General features: G+C 50.3%; 1 protein-coding gene across 3 annotated transcripts; it reads right to left on the bottom strand.

Moving 5' to 3' along the window:
- Positions 1 to 2,950: 2,950 nt before the first annotated feature.
- Positions 2,951 to 15,399, bottom strand: Cenpm (centromere protein M). 3 transcript variants are annotated; one of them, XR_003851381.1, is made up of 7 exons: positions 15,258 to 15,399; positions 14,784 to 14,863; positions 10,984 to 11,076; positions 8,316 to 8,395; positions 7,419 to 7,510; positions 6,985 to 7,134; positions 3,485 to 3,605 (listed from the first exon to the last, which is right to left on the bottom strand). XR_003851381.1 is itself a non-coding variant. In XM_008844784.3 (6 exons), exons 1-6 carry the CDS (start codon positions 15,312 to 15,314, stop codon positions 3,465 to 3,467), a joined length of 543 nt encoding a protein of 180 aa, XP_008843006.1. In that variant the 5' UTR covers positions 15,315 to 15,399; the 3' UTR covers positions 2,951 to 3,464. The 3 variants fall into 3 exon arrangements, 2 of the variants coding, with proteins under 2 accessions (XP_008843006.1, XP_008843007.1); XM_008844784.3 differs by lacking the exon at positions 6,985 to 7,134 and having other exon boundaries at positions 2,951 to 3,605; XM_008844785.3 differs by lacking the exons at positions 6,985 to 7,134; positions 7,419 to 7,510 and having other exon boundaries at positions 2,951 to 3,605.
- Between the last annotated feature and the right edge of the window lie 2,211 nt (positions 15,400 to 17,610).

Below are 17,610 nucleotides of genomic sequence, written 5' to 3'. Positions count from 1 at the left end.
AGCTGCCCATCTGGTGCTGGGACTTGCAGCCCGGTTCTCTCCCATTGTGCCACTTCTTGTGGCCAGGCTGCCCGCCTGCCTCTGCCCTGGGGCGTAGTGTTTTGAATTTAAAAACAATATTTGCATGTGTGTGGGCATGTTTCAGCAGGCACATGTGGAGGTTAGGAGACAACTTGTGAAATTCTTTTCTCCTTCCTCCATGTGGGCCCCTGGGATCAGGCTCAGGTCATCAGGCTTGAGCATTTACTACCTGCTGGGCCATCTTGTGGCCTGTTGCTTTTTTTTTTTTTTAAGAGGTTTCTGGCTGGGCATGATGGCACACACCTTTAATCCCAGCATTGGGAGGCAGAGGCAGGTGGATCTCTGTTAGCTCAAGCCAGCCTGGTCTACAAAGCCAGAGTACCAGCCAGGGCTACATATAACAAAACATAAATAAATAAATACAAAAAGAGACTGGGCCCCATGTAGCCAGGATGGCTCAAATTTGCTATGAAGCGGGGGATGACTTTGAACTTGTTATTCTTGCCCCCACCTCAGAAGTGCTGGGATTACAGGCATGAGCCACTATGCACGGGCCGTGAGAGGGCAACTTGTGTGGTGGGTCTCCTACCCTTTCGAGTGTTGCAGGGATCAAATTTGAGTCATCAGCCTTGTGAAGCATGTATTTCCACCCACTGAGCCATCTCATTGGCTCTCCTGTTTTTGAAGCACGGTCTCACTCTGTAGTCTGGGCTGTCCTGGAATGTATCGGTCCTCCTACCTCTGCCTCTGAGTGCTGGAATTACAGGTGTGTCTTATCTAGGTGGTGAAGGGTTCTTGGTGCTCACTGTAGTTCCTTTTCCTTACAGAAATGTCCCACTGATACCTTGGCAGGGGCAGGAACTATCACCAGACCGGGACCAGAACCCATGGGCCTGGGCTGCCTCCTGCAGAGAATGGGCTCTTGGAGGGAGAGAGCACAAGGCCCCACGGCTGGGTGGCATGAGGGCCAAATGAATCTGTGACCGGGAGTAAGTTCTGCCTCTCAAGGTCGTAGTCACTCACCCACATGGCAGGGACCTGGCAGCTTCTGGGTCCTGCTGGAGTGTCTCTTGCAGGGTTTTTGGACCATCAACCCACTCAGACCTGTGGCCCAGCGGTCCCTACCCACCTTTAAAACTTGTCTTATTAGCCTGACCCTTCTGCCAGTGAGGGGGCAGAGGTTCACCCAGGTGAGTGCCCATCAGAGGTCACTGCATCAGAATGCAGGCACATCAGGCCTCCCCTCCCCTCCTCTCCCCTCCCCCACCTCAGCACCAACCCAGTCCCAAGCACACACCAGCCTTTCATGGTGCCCTGACTCTTCCTGAACACTGGCAGGGGCCTCCAATGGGATGTAGCCACCATTCCCTGGCCACTTGCCTCCAGCCTTCCGAGGACAGCAGGTCTGAGGGGACCTGACTGCCATTTAAGTGTCACTCAGTTCTGCTGTGCAGCAGGGGCAGATCAGCCCGAACCCCAGAGAGGCGCCTCTTGTTCCAGGGCTCCTGCCAAGCCTGGCAGGGAGCTGGCAGCAGTGACAGCCTCAAGCTCCCCCAGCACTTGGAAGGCTCCCAGGTCCTCGCTGGAGAACGCGATGCCACTTCTCTTGTTAAATGGCACCAGGTGGCAAAGAAGATGTGGCACAGAGACCCGAGGGAGAGGTGTACACCTCACGCTGGTGAGGGGCAGGGTAAGGGGCGAGAAGGCTCTGGTTTTCAGCAAAGGACATCATCAGGAGGCAGCAGGTGGCACCTGTGAGACCGTCTTCTCCTCAGGTGCCAGTTCACTAGCCCCACCCCCACCCCCACTCAGGGCCCAGGATAATCCTTAAGAGGCTGGCCTGCCAGGACTGCCTGTCTCTGCAGGGAAAACAAACTTTTTGTTTGCCTACAGCCTTTTTCTGACCTGGATCCACCTCTGCTGACCGCCCTGACCAAATGCCCTATTGGAGTTGGAGTCACTGCAGCTAATGCCAAGGTGTGCGGTCTCCTCCCTGTGGTACCAACAGAGCGCTCTAGCACTCTACCCTGAGGCAGGCTCTGCAGCTCACAGGAGCAGGCCTTAAGGATCACCCTGAAGACTCTGCTTCTCAGACACAAGGCCTGTCTGCACCTTGCATTCACAGCTCAGGCCCTGCCTAGTGGAGATGTCACACTTGTTTAGGCACAGAGAACCAAGGGCAACGCAGGCCTACCACCCACAGGCCCTGGGCTGTGGCTATACCTTCTGTCTCCCGAACCCTGAAATGGGAATCAGCAACCCTGCAGGTGTGCTGGGATGGGGACAGGCACTCCTGCTCGGTGAGCTCTGTGAAGCCTGCAAGTGTCAGGTAACCTGTGTGGCCCCAACTGCAATCTACAGAGCTGAGGTCCCAGGGTACTGCCTTGAAGCCAGCCAGGTGTGTCAAACCCTGCTTCACAGGGGTAGGGCCCTGGGCTGTTCTGGAAGGTACCCACAGAGCAGGCAGGCACAGCCCCATCCTTCTGACAGCACTAAGAGGAGGGCCATCTGAAGGGTGGGGAGGGCAGGCTTGGGCATTAAGTGGGTGAGGGTGGGGAGGGTTAGGACCCAGCTCTCCTGAGCTCTTCACAGACCTTCTTCACCCTGAGCTCCCGTGTGCTAAGTTCACCTCCCACAGCACTGGGGACCTGGGCCTGGCTGACAGGATTTCCACAGTCCAATCCTGGACCTTCTACCAATTTCTCATTAGTTGCAAGGGGAAAGGCCAGTCTCTCACAGCAGACCCAGTTTCTCGCTCCTCACAAACTCTGGCCTCGCAGGTGTCATCCCTATGTGTTAGTTTTTAAGTCAGCTCAGGATGATTTCAGATAATAGTTACTGCTTGCTGAGTGCCTCCCTGGTGCTGGGTGGGGCATGAGCACGGTGAGCACGGTGTGCAATCAATCAAGCAGACAGACAAGCCACAGGGTGTGAGGCAGTCTCAGGCCCATCACCTGTCATTTCATTCAATCCTCACAACATGACAGAACCATCTCCACATACATCAGAGAAACAGGATCCCAGCAGCGACAGCCAGGTTTCGTAAGAAAAGTATGGCCAGCATGTGGTGTCTCCCTGGGCTCCTGGAGGCCAAGCTCTGCCCCCTTAATTGTTCTGAGTCAGTTTCCTCATCGGCAAAGTCAAAGTGGTGGGTGAGACCAGTGATTTTCAGCTTTTTTAGTCATGGTTCTTTGTCTCAAAGAAATCTTAGGTGGAGAGGAACCACATCAGACAGAGGACACAGGCCTCTGTGGGAGTGTGGGGGGAGCAGGAGGGTGCTGGGGTTTCAACAGCTGGGCTCCCTCCCCACTCCTGCCCAGCATGCCCTGCTGGAGCAGAGGAGCACAGGCCTGCAGGGAGCAGGGCCTTTGAGGCCTTGACTGGTCTTCACCAACAGTGACTGCTCATGGAGCTGGTACCAAACGTGGGGAGGGCAGGAGTGCTCACAGCTCCTCCAGCAGGGTGCCCTCGGAGCTCCTCAGCAGGGACGGCAGGTTTAGTGCTGAGACTCCTGGCACGTGGCCGGCACAGATCTGCAGCATGCGCACCAGGCGCTGTGCCATGGTGGCTCGAAAGCCTTCTACCTGCAGAGAAGAGCAAAGAACATCAGTGAGGAGCCATACTCAGAGCAGATGCCCAGGCAGAGCTGGGGGCCCAGATGCAGGGGAACCTCAAGAGGCCATGGCCCATCGTGGCCACCCCTGGGCTATCCTGGTCCTGGCACAAGCCAGTGGACGAGTGAGAGACTCTTACAAGCATTTGCTGGAAGAACAGGCAAGGGTGCTCAGCATCTTCTCTGGTCAGCAGTGGCCCAGAAGCAACCTGTCTTCTGTGCCTCTTGATGGGGGCTCAGGGGCCATAGCCAGCCCACTAAGGTCAGCTCCCACACTCCCACTCCATCTCTAGAGGCAACATCAGCCATCCAGCCATCAGGCTGCAAGCCACCACTGTCCTTGACTTGTCTTCCTGTCTCATGTCCGGTCATCAGCACATTCTGTTGACTGTCCTGGAAACAGCCAGTGCCGTGGACCGCCCCATGCCACTCTTCCCTGGCCACCACTGAGTCCAGGTCACTCAACTCTCCCAGAAAGAGCTCCAAACCATCTATTTCCGCCCTCATCTCCCTCTCAGTCTCCTCTCCTCCGGCAACTCCTTTCACTCATAAAAGCCACAGCCTTTACTGGGGCTGAAGGACCTGACTGATGCACCCCCAGCATCCCTGTAGGAACACATCAGGCAAGCTCTAGACCTCTGAACTCGGCCCTGCTCTTGGCAAGGCCTAAGTAGAACAGCTCCCGTAGAACAGCTCCCTCTCCTACTTTCTTTAGGATTTCATTTGAGAGTTTGCAAGTAAGCCTCCTTGGTGACTAGCTAAGCTTTGCCCTTTTGCCACTATGTGACTATACCATCTGGTCTTTCCTTTTTTCTTCCTATCTCTGTCTGTTTCTCCCTCCCTCATAGCCCAGGGTGGCCCCAAACTCACTGTGTAGCCAAGGAGCTTGAACTTTTGACCCTCTTGTCTCCCCTGCCAAGTGCTGGGATTACAGGTGTGAGCTGCCACACTGGTGTCAGCTGTGCCTGGGGATTGAACCCAGGGCTCTGTGCAAGGAAGGCAGGCCCTCTACCAACTGAGCTACATCCCTAGTCTCCCACCCTGTTTTCATTCTACTCTTTTACTTTGGGAACAAAAGCACAGGGAGTGGTGGTCTCAAACACTGACCTCTTCGTGGTTTTGACTAGAACAGAGCAGGACTTACTTATTTTGCTCTACGCTGTGTTTCTAGTGCCTAGAACAGTGCTTGGCACACTGTAGGTACATGAGAGGTATTGTGAATGGCTCTTCCTGCTCTGAGGTTTGTGGCCTGTGCCCCAGAACCCATCTCCAAGCTTCTGCTGCTCTAGCCAGCGCTCCACAGCTGCCTCCTGCCCCCCCCGCCGCCCCCCAGCTTCCAACCCAGCAAATCCAGCTGTTCTGCACGTGCTGCTCTCCCATCCACCTCACTAGATTCAGAGAAGGCAGTGGCTGCCTCATTTGTGTTCCCAGCACCAGTACAGGCCCTGCGGGCAGACAACTGTCACTGGGTGAATCTCACCTCCTAGATTGCTTCCAGGTCTATAAAAGAGGGCTGGCCATTCTTTTTTAATTTTAGGTGCATGGGTGTTTTGCTTGTGTATTTGTTAAGTGCACCCGTGTCATGCAATACCCACAGAGGCCAGAAGAGGGCATCGGATCCCCTGGAACTAGAGTTACCAATGGTTGTTAGCCACCATGTGAATGCTGGAAACTGAACCTGGGCCCTCTGCAAGAGCAGCCAGTGCTCTTAACCAGAGCCATCTCTTCAGCCCCAAGGAATGGCCCTTCTTGTCATACAAAGGTTTCCAAACAAAGCACACACACAAAAGAGAACAACTCTTACACACAGGATGACCCTGGATGACCAATGGTTCAGAAGGGGTGCTGCATTCAAAGGATACAGGCCTATGTTCTGAGCAGGTAACTGGGACCTCTGCTTTCTATACAGCCGGCCCAGGAGGGATGGACATCTTTCCTTCCTTTACATTTATTTATGTATGAGTGCATGAACCCACGTGTCTTCACATGTTAGAGGACAGCTTGCAGGAATCCACTCTCTCCTTCCACCATGTGGGTCCCGGGGGTCAAACTCAGGTCACCAGTCTTAGAAGCAAGTGCCTTTTACCTGCAGAACCATGGTAGCCTTACCCCAGACCTTTCCTAGACAAAAGGTCTTAAGCGCCATGAAAACTCAAAAACTGGTGTGGCATGCCACCTCATGGCCACATATGGAACTGCAGCGCCTGTCCCGCTGTGTCCCCTCTTTCCTCAGAGGCTTGCTGGGAGGAAAGCCTGGCAGAGGGAGGCACTTCAGGCCTGCTACCTAGGTCAGAGCTTGAATCTAATTACAGACTCGGAAACAGCTGTTAAATACGAAAGACAGATGTGCGACGGAGCAGCATGTGCACCTGGATTGATGCTTTGGTCTAAGGCTGATCTCAGGGGTCATTCAGTGATTAAGAACATGGAAGCAGTGATGGGGTCTGCCCCACCCCATTCCGTGAAAACACTGCTGTCTCGGATGTGCTATTCCCATTGATAACTCTTGCTTACACTCATAAACTCAATTTGTGTGTGTGTGTGTGTGTTGCTTTTACTTCTCCTCCAAGTCACCCAATTTTGCCGTTGGACCAGCAGAGCCCACAGACTTCAGAACAGGAATCTGAGCCATAAGCTGTGAGGTATTTTGCCCCAACTCAGGTCTCTCTGAGTCACTTTGTCTTTGGGAACAGCTGCTAGACCCAAGACAGAGTATAAACATAACTCTTCTAAATAAGCCTCAAAATTAATAAACAGAATCTCAGCGACTGGGCATGGCTGGTGCATGAGTGGGCGACCCAGGCTCTGAGAACTCTCGGGGAGCTCCATCAACTCCTGCTAAGCACTCACAGAAGTCGTGGATTCACTGTGTACAAAACCATGCCTGGGGCCGGAGAGGGCTACGGTCACCTAGAGTCTAGTTCCAGGTTCAGTAAAAAGACCAGTCTCAAGGGAATGAGGCAAGGCGTGAAAAGAGCAAAATACTCGACACCATCCTCTGGCCTCCGGGCACCTAGAGGTGCATGAACCCATACACACATGTGCACACATACCGTACCCCCCCATACATACGAGAAAGAAAACGCACACCTGGGGCTGAAGAGCTGGCTCAGCAGTTAAGGGCACTGGCTGCTCATGCAGACAACCTGGGTTTGGCTCCCAGCACCCACATGGTAGCTCACAACCATCTGTAACTCCAGCTCCAGGGAACTGGAACTCTGTCCTGGCCTCTCTGGGCACCAGGCACACACATAGTGCATATGCACACAGGCAGGCAAAAAATTCACACACATAAAGTATAAATACTAAAAGAAAATTCACATGTGCTTTGCCACACAGACAGGGCTCACCTGGTGAGAACACCAATGCCATGCACACCAACCATTGTGCAGCTGCCCACCTAACACACTTCCCCACTGCTCGCTCTGGGTCCTGCCTTGTGCTCAACGCTGGACAAGATCTGCAGTCCAGGGAGCTTAGGGTTTCATCAGGGGCTCTGACTGCCAAGGAGACACGAGGACACACTGGTTAAAAAGAAGATACAGCACCTGGTCTCATGAGTACTTATCCCCAAGCAGGAGAGGGTGATACTAATGGGAACTTTCGAACACACACATGAGACTTAAAAGCCTTGGACCAGGATCACAGGTTTCCTTTCACACCAGGAGTTGCATCACCCGGGTACTCAGGGACTCTTCAATAAGCACTCCTGGCCTGCCAGCTGTGTGCTCAGTGCCTCCTCATACCGAAGTACAACACTGGCCGCTATGATCAGCATCCTCACCTCCAGGTCACAGAAGAGCAGGGAGCACCGGTACGTGTGGGCCAGCTTCACAACTGTGTTCCGGTGAATGCTGCAGTGGCTTTCCCGTCCAGCTGCAAAGAAGCCAGGAGGGCTTCAGACTGCATCCTCAAAGCACTGGGCAAATCATCCCCCCCGCCCCGTCAGCCCCCAGAGGTTCAGTTTCTTACTCGTTACTGGAGTGACAGCCCTGCTCTACCTTCTTTTCTGGGCAGTCAAGACCATCACATTAGACTGTAAGGCTGCAGGGGCTGAGCAAGCTCTGTGAATACAAGAGCCCACTGCAGAGCTGCTAGGGGAATCGATCTGAGAAATCACAGCCATTCACTTACCAGCGTCCGCTGGGGACCATCACTGTCACCACCACCACCACCACCACCACCATCTGTGCCAGGCTGCCCTCAGGCCTCAGTTTAGCAAGGGAGGCGGGCAGACCAGACTGTCACTGATACTGGGCTGTATTCTGTGGTATTGGCGTAGGGGTTAGCAAGACAAAGAGGAAGAACACAGCATTGGAGAGAAGCCCCAGGACCTAACTATGCAGTGCCGGCTGGCCTTGAACTCTTCGTAATCCTCGAGTAGGTTGGCCTCAAACATGTGATCCTTCTGCCTCAGCCTCCCATGTGCTGGGATTACAGGTCTGTGCCACTTCCTATTTTACTCTGTATCTTTAGAGGATTTAAATTTTTCTCTGAAAGCCACAGGGAGGAAGTCAGTAAGCAGCTCCCAAGTAACAGCAGAATTAACCTGCTGAGATTAGGTTAGGCAGATAGCAGTCAGGTGGTAAGGTCCCTACCCCAGGCCACTTCAGCAAGGAGTCTGTACCTGAGGCTGCTGCTCTGCTGGGATGGGGCTGTAGCAGGCAGGGGACACACTTACCCCCGGTGACAAGGAAGCACACCTTCCCCAGGAAGAAGCTGCTGTCCACATGCTGCAGAGACTCCTCCACATTCTGGAGACTGGGGCGGCCAGGCCAGAGGGAGAAAACAAACCCCAGGGCATTTCACACCACAGAGCCCTGTTCCTCTGATCCAAGATACCAGAGAATGGGCAGGAAAAAGGAACTAGCTCTGGAGGATAAGCCACAATTTGATTTTTAATAAACAAATTTTGGGGCTGGAGAGATGAGTCAGTGGTTAAGAGCACTGGCTGCTCTTGTAGAGGACCTGGGTTTGATTTTCAGCACTCACATGGTGGCTGACAAATGTTCATAACTCCAGTTCCAGGGAGTGTCCAGCATTGCACATATCAACATGCAGGTAGTACATTCATATACATAAAATAAAAATAATAAATTAAAAATTTAAAAACCTACTCTTGGGCTGGAGAGATGGCTCAGTGGTTAAGAGCACTGACTGCTCTTGCAGAAGACCCGGGTTCAATTCCTAGCACACCCACATGGCAGCTAACAACCATCTGTAACTCCAGTCTTAGGGGATCTGGTGCCCTCTTTTGGACTCTGAGGGCACTGCACCCATGCATGCAGGCAAAACACTCATACACATAAAATAAAAATAATAATAATAAAAATTTAAAAAACAACAACAAAAAAGAAAACTAAAAAAAAAAAAAATCTACTCTTAATTAGAGAGCAGTTCATGCTTCTAAAATAATGAAACAGTAACTATGATCACATACACAGATAGCAGAAGCCCCTCTCGGTACCTCCTTTCACTCTCAACTCCCCAGAGGAAACTGCTGCCAACAGTTGGGGGTATGATTCTTGTACAGTTTTCACATGCAAATATGGTGGTGCGTCTAAACACCTATGGCTTCAGTACTATCAGACTCTGGACCAGCACTGCTACAGTTTCAGTATGGTTTAGTTTGGCTCCCAAGAGTTCATGTTTGTTGCCTTTTTTTTGAGACAGGGTTCCATCATAGACCCTGGCCTTGAATTCCCAGAGATCTCCTGAGTGCTGGGATTAAAAGTGTAAACCACTGGAGAGATGGCTCAGTGGTTAAGAACACTGGCTGTTCTTGCAGAAGACCCAGGTTTGAATTCCAGCACTCACATGGTAGCTAACAACTGTCTATAACTCCAGTCCCAGGGGGATCTGACAGCCTCTTCTGTCCTCCATGGGCATTGCACAACACAGGTGCACATACCTACATGCAGGTAATACATGCATACAGATAAAATAAAAATAAAAAATAAAAAATATTAAAAAAAAAAAAAAAGGCGTAAACTACCATGCCTGGCCACGTGCTGAAATTTAATCCCCAATGTGAAAACCTTAGCAGAGCACCTGCCAAGCAGGTAGCAACTGGAGGCCTGTGTTCAATCACTATCACTACCGAAAAGTAAATGAAATGGGGCTGGAGAGATGGCTCGGCAGCTAAGAGTACTCACTGGCTGCTCTTACAGAGGACAGGGGTTTGATTCCCAGCACCCGCATGGCAGCTAACAACCACTTAAACCTCTGGTTCCAGGGGATCCAACACCCTCTTCTGACCTCTGCAGACACTGCATGACACAAGTGCACTTACACACACACAGGCAATACACTCACACAAACACAGGCACAGAAACATAAATAAAATAATTAAAAAAAAAATAACACCAAAAGTAGGGCCTCGGCTCTGAGCCTCTGGAACCTCAATGCAAAATAAACATATTTTCTTTATAAGGTAGCCTGACTTAGGTATTTCATTACAGTAATGCAAACTGACTTAATACAAGTACACAGCAACCTGTTACATTCTTTAGAATGACTTCACAGTACACTTTACATCCTACATTCACAGAGATGGGTACTTAACTGGCTTCTAATTTTTCATCATTACAAATGTCAGAGCTCAGTTGTTCCTCTTTACCAAACTTTTGAATGGTTGCAGTTAGCTCAGCAGTGAGGTCCAGACCTAATTCTGATGCTAATCTGGTGTCTCCATGCTCCAGGTTTCCTAGTGTTTTCCTCGCAGCATTCTACCTCATCCCTGGGAGTCTGCCCTGGTCTCCATGCTGGACCCTGCCACCCAGAAGGAGCTCATTCCTACCTTCACCTGCCTAGCTCATCTTTCAGGTATTAGTTTAAAAGCTTCACCCTCTGGAAACTCCAACCTGAGGCCTGGCTATCAGAAGTCTGCTTTGTTTTTTTTTGAGACAGGGTCTCAGACAGCCTAGGCTGGCCTCAAACTCATTGGATGATCTTGAACTCCTGATCCCATTTTCCACCTCCCAAGTGCTTGGATTTCAGTTGTATTTGGTTGTCAGAGTGTCCTGTTTGGGCTCCCAAAGCTCAGTGCAGCACATATTCCAGGTACTGTAACAGTCCAAAGGTCCGGCCTTCCCCCAACGGACTAAGAGAGCCTTGGGAACAGGGTGTATTTTCTTTACCTCTCTGCCTGCTTTCAGGCACATACAGTACATTCCAGAGAACGAGCAGGTGGTGCTGCCATGATGTGTGTCTTTGAATGCTGTCCTCCTCCTGCCTCACACTCTAGGTTGACCCCAGGCAGCCTCTCACTGCCTCCGACCTTCACAAAAGGGCACTGCTCTATTATATTTCCAAGCTAGGCCATCCGAGTCCAGTCCTCTGGCTCTCACCTGTATTTGCTGTGAAGGTTAATCACAAACACGATCAGGTCAACTCGGGGCCGGTTCACGTTGGAGGGCAGAGGGAGGGACTTGGCCAAGTGGCTGAAAAACAAGAAATTGCAGGATGAGAGATAAACAGACCCACCTCACAGTGACTGTGGAAACGATGTCCTTTGTCAAGAAAGGGCTGCCAAGGGCTCCTTAGAGCCCGGCACAGGCAGGATAGAGCCAGTCCTACCCAGACCTCTCATCTGATTCCTTCTTGCCAGAAAAGTCTGTTTAGTAAGCACTACGGCAAGAGGGTTTAGACACAGAACAGCTGGGGCTAGCCCATTACCCTGCATGCTGGGAGGGAGATTGGGCTCAGAAGAGGGGTGCTAGACTGAGATGCTTAGGGGATGAGACTGAATGAGACAGTATGGGTCCATCCCAGGTCTGTCAGTTGCCAGCTGTGTGATCTCATCTGGCTCAGTTTGCTCTACATGGTAAGTTCCAAGGCAGCCAGGGCTACATAGTGAAACCCTGTTCCAAAAAACAAAACAAAGATATACTCCCCCTTTCAAAGCCAGATTTGGTGGTGCATGCCTGTAATCTCAGCTCTCAGAGACTAAGGCAGGAGGATCCAAAGTTTAAGGCCTGTTGTGGCTACAGAGGGAATTTAAGGCCAGTCTGGGGTGAGAAAGATCCTATCTCAAAATAAATTGGCTCAGTGGTAAAGTGCTTGCCTAGTATGTGTAAAGTCCTGGGCTAAAAGAAAAAAAAAAAAGGAATGTACATATATAAATATATATATATATGTAATAGATACAACATTTAAGAGGCAGAAACAGGTAGATCTCTGTGAGTTAGAGGCCAGCCTGGTCTACATAGTGAGTCCCAGACCAGCTAGGACTACAGAGTGAGACCCTGCCTTAAAAAATATGTATGTATTTATTTTGCTGGGTGTGGTGGCACGTGCCTTTAATCCCAGCACTCGGGAGGCAGAGGCAGGCAGATCTCTGTGAGTTCAAGACCAGCCTGGTTTACATAGTGAGTTCCAGGACAGCTGAGGTTACCGGGAAACCCTGTCTCAAAAAGATCCCCCACCCCAAAAGTATGTATTTTGAGGCAGGGTCTCATGTAGTCTAGGCTGGCCTCAAACTCACTATATAGCCCAAGATAGCTTTGAAGTCTTGATCCTGCCTTCACCTCCTAAATAGGTCGGGATTATAAGCGTGCACCACCAGGCTCACCACCTGAATTTTTAAAAATTAATTAATTTATTTTAAAGAGAGGCTCTCTGGGTTGGAGAGATGGCTCAGTGGTTAAGAGCACTGTCTGCTCTTGGAGAGGACCTGGGTTTCAATCCTAGCACCCACATGGCAGCTTGTGGTGGCTAACATCTCATAACTCCAGTTCCAGGGGATCTGACACCCTCTTCTGACCTCCTCAGGCATTGCATGACACAGGTGCACTTACATACATGCAGGCAATACACTCCTACACATAACATAAAAATAATAAATAAAAAAATAGAGGTTCTCTGTGTGGCTCAGAAAGGCAGGCCTTGAACTCAAGCAATCTTCCCGTTCCAATTTCCTTAGTACCTGGGATTAGAAATACATCATCCAAGGGTAAATGAAGTTTTAAAAATCCCTTTTCAGCTGGGCGTGGTGGCACACGCCTTTAGTCCCAGCACTTAGGAGGCAGAGGCAGGTGGATCTCTGTGAGTTCAAGGCCAGCCTGGTCTACATAGTGAGTTCCAGGACAGCTGGGGCTACAGGGAGACTCTGTCTCAAAAAAAAAAAAAAAAAAAAAAAAAAACCAAACAAACAAAAAAACAAAACCCTTTTCATTTCTGAGTTATGGGTTTGAGATCTTGTTATTGTCTCTTATCCTTTAGCCCAAAAGCCTGCTGAGGTTAGAAGAAAGGAAAGGAAAATAGATCTGTTACTTTTTCCCTAAATTTGGGGGAACTAAAGAATTCTCAGAATCTTGTTGCAGGCAGATCATGCATGAACCTCGTTGATTTTTGCTGTTTTCCAATTCATTTCACTAGACTGGGGAGAGGAAAATTTTCGTAACTTGGCTTTGTTTCACCACGTTCCCTCGGAAATCCTGGCCCTATACCTCTAATACCCTGAGAGAGTTCAAGTATCCTCGCACCTCAAGTATTGTCTTGGATCTATAATTAAAAATATTAACTGAGCATCCAGTCTGTACTAGTTATGGTCTGTGAACAGGGGTGAGTCCCTTTCCTTAAGGGCTGGCAGTGTGTGTAGGCAAACCAGAAACAAGTAAACAGGTGGGTAACTTCTTTTAGTGTTTTGTTGAGACCTTGAACTCCCAACCCTCCTACCTCCACCTCATGGGTGCTGGGATTACAGGTGTATGCCCCCATGCTGGGCTTTATTTGTTTTCCACCCCCTCAGTTTTTAGTTACCCCCCATGACAGTTACTTTTGTCAATTTAATACAATCTAGTATAGCCCCAGTTGGCCTGAACTCACAGAGATCTGCCTGCCTCTGCCTCCCAAGTGCTGGGATTAAAGGTGTGCACCACCATAACTGGAATAAATAGTAAAATTTTTTAAAAAAGAAAATCCCACCGGGTGTGGTGGTGTGTGCCTTTTATCCCAGAACTCGGGAGGCAGAGGCAGGTGGATCTCTGTGAGTTCAAGGCCAGTGTGGTCTACATGGTGAGTTCCAGGACAGCTGGGGCTACAGGGAGACCGTCTCAAAAGGACAAAAAAAAAAAAGAAAAGAAAATCCTGCCAGGAGGTAGAGGCAGGGGGATCTCTGTGAGTTCCAGGCCAGCTTGGTCTACATAGTGAGTTCCAGGCCAGCTGGGGCTACAGGGAGACCCTGTCTCAAAAAGACCAAAAAAAAATTTTACTTCTACTATTTATTTTATGTGTATGTGTATTGCTTGCATGCATGCAAGTGCAGCTATGTGGTGAAATGCTGATGGAGGTCAGAAAAGGGCGTTAGATTCCCTGGAACTGGAGTTACAGACAGGTTAACGTTAGCCAGTCCGGCAGTGCGCAGGCGCAACCCCCCCCCCCCCCCCCCCCCCCGCTTCTGCAAGAGCAGTCAGTGCTCCTGATCACTGAGCCATCTCTCCAGTTCCAATGAGGGGATTTTCTTAATTAAGGAGGGAAGACAGCCACTGTGGATGGCACCATTTTTGATGGGCAGGGGACTCTGGACGGATTGTCCCAAAGTGAAGAAAATCAGATAAGCCCTATCATGCATGCATTAATTCCTTGCTCTGGGTTGACTGGATATAACATGACCGGCTGCTTCGAGTGCCTGTGGCCTTGACTTCCAAGCAATGATGGGCTGTAACCCAGAATAGCAAGTCAAGTACATCCTTTCTCTCCTAAATTGCTTCGGTTGAGGTATTTTTAGTCCGCAAAAGGAAATGAAATTTAGACGCACATTTCCCTTTGTTTTTGGTGCTGAGGACCAAACTCAAAGCCTCAATTTGAACATTTGAGAAATTTTATTTACTTATTTTTCTTTCATTTATTATGTGTATTGAGTGTATTGCCTGCATGGATAAGTGCACCCGTGTCGTGCAATGCCCGTGGAAGTCAGAAGTCGGTGTAGGATCCCCTGGAACTGGCGGTACGGACAATTGTTAGCCACCATGTGGGTGCTGGGAACCGGACCCAGGTCTTCTGCGAGAGCAGCCAGCGCTCCTAACCGCTGAGCCATCTCTGCAGCCCAATATGAACATTTGTAAAGGAGCGGGGCAAGGTAGGCAGGCTCATGGAGGACACAGAAGGGGTTGGCTTGCTGGCCCCCTCCCGGCTCCCCACTGCTTACACCCTCAGCTCGGACGCGCAGTCCTCCCGGAGCATCGCGTCGGCCAGTTGCTGCAGCAGCGCATCCTCGGTGCTCACCAGCTGCGCGGGGAGGGAAAGCGGCGGGCTGAGACCCGGGCGGGGCCGCAGCGCCCACGGACGGCTCGGCGGGCGCCCTGTCCGAAGAAGGTACCCTGCGAGGCGGCACGCTTGGGCGGTCTACGGTCTGGACCGGTCCCAGGGATGGCCCGGCGGGTCCCTGACCCGGAAAACCCAGTTCCCGCTTTGGGCACTCACTCCGCCAATCAACGAGCTAGCTCAGAGCCGGCCGCGCGCCTATTGGTGGGTGCGGCCCTCGATCTCCCAGAGCGGCTGCTCCGATTGGCCCAGTGTGAGCGCGTCCTGCCCACCCTTCGCCGCCTAGTCCGCCCGCCCGCCGGCCGGCCCGGGCGGACGTACAGGCCCGGCAGCGGGAACCGCACAGTGAGCCCCCTACCAGCACGGTGGCCCGGTTCAGGTCGGGCAGCTTGTCCATCGGCCTCAGCACCGACATCCCGGCCGCGTCCTCGGCACCCGCGTCCCACCGCCCAGTTTGGCGCGCGGGCCTTTCCAACCACCCGGAGTACCGCCCCCAGCGGGCGGGGAGTCACGCCGACTGGGCGGAGCTTCCTGCGAGGCTGCACTGTCTTAAAGGAACCGCTTCACCTCTACTCAAACTCGTGCAATCCCCCTGCCTCAGCCTCCTGAATGCTGGGATTTCAGGTATGCTCCATCATGCCTAGGTCTTGGGGTGATTCTTGATTCTCTTTTTCTTTTAGAGACAAGATTTCGCTATGTGGCCCTGGGTGGCCTGTAACTTGCTGTGTGGACCAGGCTGTCTTGCCTCTGTATCCCTAGTACTGGGCTTAAAGTTGTGTGCCACCATGCCCAGCGTTTTTTTTTTTTTTTAATTTTTGGGGGTGGATCTGGAGAGCTAGAGAGATGACTCAGAGGTTAAGAACACTTGCTGCCTCCAGAGGACCTAGGTTTGATTCCCAGCACCCACATGGCCACCCACAACTGTTCTTTACTACAGTTCCAGGGGATCTGATGCCCTCTTTTGGCCTCTGCAGGGCCTTGCATCCATGTGGTGAACTTAGATACATGCAGGCAAAACACTCATACACACAAAATAAAATTAATAAAATATTTTAAATATTTTGTTAGCATATATTTATACATAATAATGGATTTCATCATGACATTTTCATAAATGTATACATGTATTTTGATCATATATGCCCTTTACCCTCTCTTGTCTGCCTTCCACCCCCACTGATCATTTTCCTCTCCCCTCTCTCTAGAGGGGCCTTAATGATTCTTTGCATCACTGCTAAGAATTTTCCAGCATCCAGGAATCTCTCCTCCTTACCAACTGATAAGCTCATGCCTGCTTCCTGGATGCTGTCAGAAGGCATGAAATTCTGGGAAGAAATAAAGGACTTATTGCTTCATATATTTATGACAGCTGTTGGGCTGAGGACGTACCTCAGTTGGTAGAGCGGGCACCTTGCATATACAAAGGTATATGCTTATTGCATAAGCAGGGTGTGTGGTGCACACTTACAATTCCCAGCACTGGGGAGGTGGAGGCAGGAGGATCAGAAGATCAAGGTCATCTTCAGTTACAAAGTGACTTTGAGGTCTGAGATACATAAGACCCAGTCTCAAAAGTAAAAATAAAATGAAACAAAATAAAATATAAAAGCAGTAGTCAGAGCTTCATGTTGTGTTGGTGATGTTTTGTTTTTTGCTTTTTCATGTCCCTTAAACACCACAAAGGGCCCATCATGGGTGCTGTACAGCTAGTGGGTGACTGGATAGTAAGTGGTAATATGTTTGTTCTTTGTCCAGGAGGAAACATTGCCTCATCCCTTCAGGCTCTTAGGACAAACATGATGCTGAGGAATGGCCAGGGTGAAGCGCTGTCAGGCTCTCTCCCTTTTTTCTTTCTTTTCTCTTTTCTTTATTTTTTAGACAGGGTCTCCTTGTAGCCCCAACTGGTCTGGAACTTGTGTAGACCACGTTGGCCTCAATCTCACATAGATCTGCCTGCCTCTGCCTCCCAAGTGTTTGGATTAAAGGCATGATGGGTCAGGATCTTGCTTTCTTACCCTACCCAGCAAGAAACATTCCAAGATAGGGTATGAAGCAGATTGCTTTCCTAACAGTATAATTATATTGTCTATCTATCCTACGAGACTCAGAGACTGTCACTGAGTATATACAGCACTCTAAAAGTAGTACATAGTAGTTGTCACTAAATATTTGTTGAATGAATGAAACTAATTTACCATTCATTCATTCTCAGCAGTCAGCCATTCATAAATTCGAGATTGAATGGCTGACCTTGGGAGTATAGATAAACCAGACATTATTGATCAACTCTCTGATGGGAAGAAACAATGATGACATGGTGTTTATAGTTGTGGTATTTGAGAGCACCAAAGCCTGACTCCTTGATGACCCTGTCATTTTACTCCGGACTAAACTACCTGTCCTGCTCATGTAAAATAGGCACTAAATGACTCCATGAAGCCTCAAAAACAAAACAACAGAAAAGAACAGGAGAAAGAAAGGAAGGAAGGAATAAAAGAGGGAAAGAAAGAGGAAAAGAGGAAGTCAAGCAAGCAACTACTGTAAAAGCTGGGTGTGGTGGGATTATACCCATAACCCCAGCTACCCAGACGCTGAGGCTGGAGGGTTGATGGAACCCAAGAAGTCCAGCGTGGGTAACATAGCTACAAGAATGTGATGTTAGAGTCTAGCCTTTGCTGTTCAGCAGCTCTCTCCCTTTCGAGAATACTGAC

The sequence above is a fragment of the Nannospalax galili genome, unplaced genomic scaffold (genome assembly GCF_000622305.1).
Source record: "Nannospalax galili isolate Female #2095 unplaced genomic scaffold, S.galili_v1.0 scaffold180, whole genome shotgun sequence".
Classification (NCBI taxonomy): domain Eukaryota; kingdom Metazoa; phylum Chordata; class Mammalia; order Rodentia; family Spalacidae; genus Nannospalax; species Nannospalax galili.
The sequence above is the reverse complement of the archived record's forward strand: the minus strand, read 5'-3'. Positions and strand labels throughout refer to the sequence as shown.